General features: G+C 64.0%; 1 protein-coding gene across 1 annotated transcript; it reads right to left on the minus strand.

The window, feature by feature from the left end:
- Positions 1 to 433: 433 nt before the first annotated feature.
- On the minus strand, positions 434 to 4922 carry ZNF703 (zinc finger protein 703). Its single transcript, XM_053578613.1, has 2 exons — positions 4191 to 4922; positions 434 to 3296 (listed from the first exon to the last, which is right to left on the minus strand). Exons 1-2 carry the CDS (start codon positions 4431 to 4433, stop codon positions 1776 to 1778), a joined length of 1764 nt encoding a protein of 587 aa, XP_053434588.1. The 5' UTR covers positions 4434 to 4922; the 3' UTR covers positions 434 to 1775.
- Positions 4923 to 5443: the final 521 nt, after the last annotated feature.

The raw sequence follows: 5443 nt of genomic DNA on the forward strand, positions 1-5443 counted from the left end.
CCAGGTGGCGCCAAAGGCACATCTTCTCTGCCCTTCTGCCCTCCGGGCTCCCGGACCGTGGGGCAGCGAGTCTCGCTGGAGCCCTAGACGCTGCTTCCCATCTCAGCTCTCCGCGAACCTCGAATGCAGGCCCAGAGGAAAATCTACTTTCACACACGCCCTCCACCCTGGCCCCACGAAATGTCGAGGCCTTTGAAGTGAGGCTAGAGGCTAAATAACCAAGTGGAAAAAAAAAAGTGGTTTTATGTTATTTGTAATGCGTTGGCAGAAGTTTTGTTTCCTCCCCCCTTTCTTGAGGAAAAGCATTAAAATTGTCCTTGAACGGAAATCACAGAAGAAACCATAAGGTATTTTAAACAAGAGTAAAAGAAGGGCATCTGCTTAGGTGTTTGAAAGTGGGCGGTGGGTGATGCAAGAGAGAAACACACCACGGTGTGAATATAGCCAAGTATTCCATTTATTAACAAAATAAGTCTTACCAAGGGAGATCTCTATTTATCCAGAACGCCCCGCAGTCCCCGCGCTGCTGCATAACACGGGGGGAGGGGTGCTGTGGGGAGAAGACCCAGGGGCGGGGTCTTCCATCAGTCACTGCGGGAGCCTAGGAGGCCCACGGCCAACTTTGGTGGCTTTGCTGGGTCAGGCCGGGAGGGTGGGAGGTGGGGCGCTGTGATCCGTGCACTCCGACTCCTCAGCCTTCCCCCAGCAGAGCTAACAAGGTTGTGATGCCACCTGACGTTGCTTTGGGGTCTGCTTTGGGGGGATCTAGCTAGAATCACTGACCCTGTACCCCCACCGCCAGGGGAGGGTCATTGCCCCAATTAGGGAGAGAAAAACAATGACTATAAAGCACTTTGCAAAATACAAGGAGCAAAGTTTCAGACCAGCGGGGCCTTCTAGGGCTTTTACTTGAATAGGATGAGCCCTATGGTCGCCCACCAGCAGGAGGGCGGCTGAAAGGTAAAAGAGGAAGGAAAGGCTCTGGCGGAGGCCATCTGGGCCCCTCTACAGGGAAAGCCTGTTGGGGTCCAGGCTCTCTGTGCTCAGAGCAAGGTAGGGGAGCAAGGCTCTATTTTTATTTTTTTTGGGGTGGGGGGCAAGGCCCTGACCCAGGAACCTAAGAGGAGAGGGTCGGTCGGGAGGAGTCCGCAGAGCAGAGTTCCCTGTCAGCAGCTCGGGACCCCCTGCCACCTTAGCAGCCCCCTCCATACCCCAAATGTGCTACACACACACACACACACACACACACACATCTCTCTGTTACTTGTACAAAGGATAAAACAGAACCTCCAATGGAAAGAAACAAGAAGGAATGAGAGGAAAGAGAGAAGGGGGAACTGTAGTTTTAACAGTTAAGACTCATGCAAGAAACTCCCCAGGGAGCAGAAATCAGAACACAGAAGAGCCAAGGGCCCTCCTCTCCGCCTCTCCCTGAAACCAAACCGGTGACAAAAAAGAAAGAGAAAAGGAATACACATTTAAAACTTACACCTAAGTAAAGGAAAAAGAGAAAGAAAGGAAGAGGGGCGGGGTACATGTAGTTATTTGTGATTAATATTATTATTTGGGAAAACACAGACTTTTTGCATACCATTGACTCATGTGGCCGTTAATGCACTTATATTCCCAGCTTGTAAGCTAACATTACAGTAAATAAATACACAGTCCGGTGGGGAGGGTCTGGGCGGGGAATCCCGGCAGGGACAAGCAGTAGTGGAGGTTGCAGCGGCGACAGCGGCGGGGGAGGCGGGGACAGGGCGGAGGAGGAGCTGTAGTTACTGGTATCCGAGCGCCGAGGCTGAGGCGAGTCTCTGTCCGTACAGCGCGTACGGCGAGTAGTAGGGTCCGGCTGTGGGCAGGGACGGCACAGCCAGGCCCCCAGCTGTGGACAAGTGGCTCTTGCCATAGGGGTGGTACCGGCTTAGCCCCAAAGTGTGTGGACTCCGCAATGACAGCGACCCCGGGCTGCCGGGGGCGGCGGGCGGTGGGAGGTGGAGGTGGCAGGAGGCTGCGGCCGCGGCAGCTGCAGCGGCGCTGCCCAGGCCCGAGGCCCCCGGGTAGGCGGCCAGAAGTTTCTCTGCGCCCGGCAGGGCCGTGTGAGTCCGCAGGTGGCTGAGCAGCTCCTCCGAGGTGGCGAAGCGCTTGTCGCACGGCCCGCTGGCCGCCACCCAGTTGCAGCTGTGCGGCAGGGGCTCGTTCTGAAGCATGAAGCCGTAGGTGTAGAGCGGATGGCCAGGCAGCGCGGCCTGGGCGGCGCTGGACGAGAGGGCGGCGGGCTGCAGCGGGTGCCCGGGGTACACCAGCGGGTAGCCCCCGGTCTTCAGGCTGGGCCCGGCCGGGTCGTGCGCGCTGCAAGTGGAGCAGCTGGAGCCACCGAGGTGCGAGGCGCTGTGGTAACCTCCCAGGCAGTATGGGTCTCGGCACAATCCCTGCAGGAAGGAGGGCGGAGACGCCCCCGTGAGCGGGCTGGAGCTGGGGGGCTTGCCGGCTGGCAGGCCCAGTCCTCCGGACAGCTGGCCTCCCACAAGGCCAGACTTGCTAGGATCCAGGCCAGGCACGAACTGGGAAGGGTAGCCAGCGTAGGCGCCCACGATGGAGCCATGATAGCCGATGCTGGAGGGCGGCAGCGGGAACACCGAGTGACCTGGCTTGTAGGGTGACACGGGCGCCACGTGGCCGGCCCCCACCAAAGCCGAGGGCGGCTCCGACTTGCGCCCGGAGGCCCCAGCCTCGGTACCGCCGTGTGCGCCCGGCTCGCCGCTGCCGCTGCGGCTCACGGCCGCGGGCTCCGGGCTGGGCTTGGGCTCCTGGTCTTTCTTGTCCAGCTCCCCGCCTCCGGTCTTGCAGTCAGAGTGATGCGGGGAGCCGCCGCGGGAGCCACCCGGCGAGGACGAGGACGACGACGCGGACGCTGGCGCTCCATGCGGGGGAAAGGGCGGGCAGGCAGCGCTGGGGACCCTGAAGCCCGCCTTGTCTCCCGGGGACGAGGAGGACGACGAGGAGGTGGACGACACGGAGGACGAGCCGCCGTCTTTGCGGGAGTCGCCGGCGCCGGCGCCCTTGGAGTAGGGCTTGAAGCTGGACTTGTCCTCGGCTGGGGAGTCCCCCAGCTGCTTGAGGGCCGCGGACGCGGAGGTGGCGCCCGGAGCGGAGCGGCCAGGCTCCTTCTCCGCGCCCAGCCCGTTGGCCGCCGCGGCCGCCACCGAGTTGAGCTTGGAGGAGGGCGGCGGGTCCGGCTTGCCGATCTGCGAGCAGGTCTGGGCCAGCAGAGCCAAAGGACTCTTCTTGGCGTCCAGCTGTGGGAGACAGCGGCAAGGGGAAGGAAAGGGGCTGAGGCTGAGAGACCCACGAAGCGAGCGGGGGCGAGGGGGAGTTGTGTGACGCTGGACGCGCGGGCGGCGGGGGCGCAGCGGGGCAGGAAAGGCCTTGGGGAGCCGGGCCGGGAAGGGGCGCGGCGGGGCGGGAAGGGCCTTGGGGAGCGGGTCTGGGAACCGGGCCGGGCCGTCCCCCCAACTGTGCATGGGTCCGCGAGGGCGCCACCGCTCGGGGAATCGGGTCCCCTCAGACCACGCGGGAGAAGGCGACTTGTCTGCAGTCAAGGCTGTGACTCCCCTTCTCTCTACACTCCCCCTCCTCTAGGCCCGGGCAGAAACTTATTCCTTCAGTTTGGGGGAACTTCGCTCGGGACGGGTTTCAGGAGGAGGCGCCGCGGGGTACGAGCGCGGAGACGCGGATTCCACAGCGGGGGCCGCAGCTGGCGCTGGCGTAGCAGCCCCTCCCTCCCGGGGAGGGCACCGGGAAGGGGCAGGAAGAGAGACCTGGGATCGCCAGTGCCTGGGGGTAGGGCGCCCTAACTGGATGGGACGGGGCTTCAAAGAGAACAAACCAGTGGGGAAGGCCCAGAGGCGGTCACCTCTGGGCTTCAAACCAGGTGCCAGAGGAAAAGTCAGGGAGCCAGTGGGGACTGCAGGAGCAAATCCCACCGAACAAACGCGGAGCTCTGAGGGCCGAGTGTGGAAGGAGAACCTTCCCCGGGGAAGCGTGGGGAGAACCCGCTGGGCTCTGCTCACTCGGCCGCCAGCGTGGCCGGACTCGGGGGGCTGTGTCTCGGGGCAGGGAGCAAGGTCCCGGGCCCGGCGGTGGTGGGCGGAATGGGGCCGGCGCTGGGCCGGCAGCGCCGGGAGACTGACCTCAATGGGGCTGACAGGAGTGGAGGACAGCGGCTGCAGGTATTCCGGGTGCAGGAGGTGACCGGTGTGAGCGCTCAGCATCTTCAGGACCCTGATAGGGAGCCGGTTCGCCTGGCGCAGGGGGTCCGCCGGGGGCAAGAGGGACACCGCCGCCGGCACCGCCGGCCTCTTCCCGCCGCCGCCGCTGCCGCTGCCGCTGCTTTCGGGTGTCCTTGGGTTAGATCCAGCGGGCGAATCGCTCATTTGGAGGAGGCAGCGCCGCTGGGGGGGCGGGGAGGGCGGGGAGCACCGGGGAGACGAGCTCCCGGGGCGGGTGGGCTCTCTCAGCCGCGCCGATCGCGGTGCAGCAGTCGCTGCGCCTCCTCCCCTCCTCCACCGCCGCCGCCGCCGCCAGCCCGGACTAGCAACACAAAAACCTTCGCCTTCCGCTAGCCGCACGTCAAATAGCCGCGATCGGCAGCCACACTTCAAAAGGATCGCCGCGCCCGCCCAATCGCAGCTCTCTCCCGGACCCGGGGGCGGGGAGAGCGGCGGGCGGAGGCTGGCGCCGCCGGTGGGCGGGGAGAGTCTTAAAGGGGCAGTAGCCGCGCGCCGCCTCCGCCCGGGCCTTGGCGACTCGCTGTCCTCCTCCCCTCCCCCAGACTGCGCTGGCCTCGCCGCGGGTCCCACTAGGGACAGGAATTCTCCAAGACCCTGGGGTCTCTGCCCTATCCTGCGCTTGGTTTCCAGTCGCGCTCTCTCTTCTCTGCCTTCCCACCACTGGGGGGTGGTGCTGGCAGGGGCTGTCACTCTGCCGGCCGAGAGTTTTTGGGGTGGGGTCGAGGGTGGGAGGGAGCGCACGGCTCCGGTTCGGATAGGAAGCCGTCCAAGCCTCTCCCAGAGGCCGCCAGGGAGCGGGCCGCGCCTCAGGAGCCCCGGCCCTTCTGCGCAACTCTGGCTCTGCTCTCCTTCCCCTAATTGGCCTCTTCCGGGTGTGTGCACTTGGAAGCATTTGAGCCTCCGAGGCATCCACTCTAAGCAGCTCCAACTACTTTGAGCCTGGCCAGTCCGAAGCCTTCAAGTTTGCCTCCCTTCCGGGGTGAGATGGTCGCGCCTGAGCGCGGTCGCCGCGGCTGTGCGCTCCGCCCTGACGCGCTGTGCCCGCGCACTGGTTTAGGTTCGGTGTTTGGGTGTTTCACGTTTCTTTTCGTGGCCGGTTTAAAGGCGTGAAGTTTTTTCACTCTACGGTGTCTAGCTGCTATTTTTTTTGGGGG

This window comes from Nycticebus coucang, chromosome 24, assembly GCF_027406575.1.
Source record: "Nycticebus coucang isolate mNycCou1 chromosome 24, mNycCou1.pri, whole genome shotgun sequence".
Classification (NCBI taxonomy): Eukaryota; Metazoa; Chordata; class Mammalia; order Primates; family Lorisidae; genus Nycticebus; species Nycticebus coucang.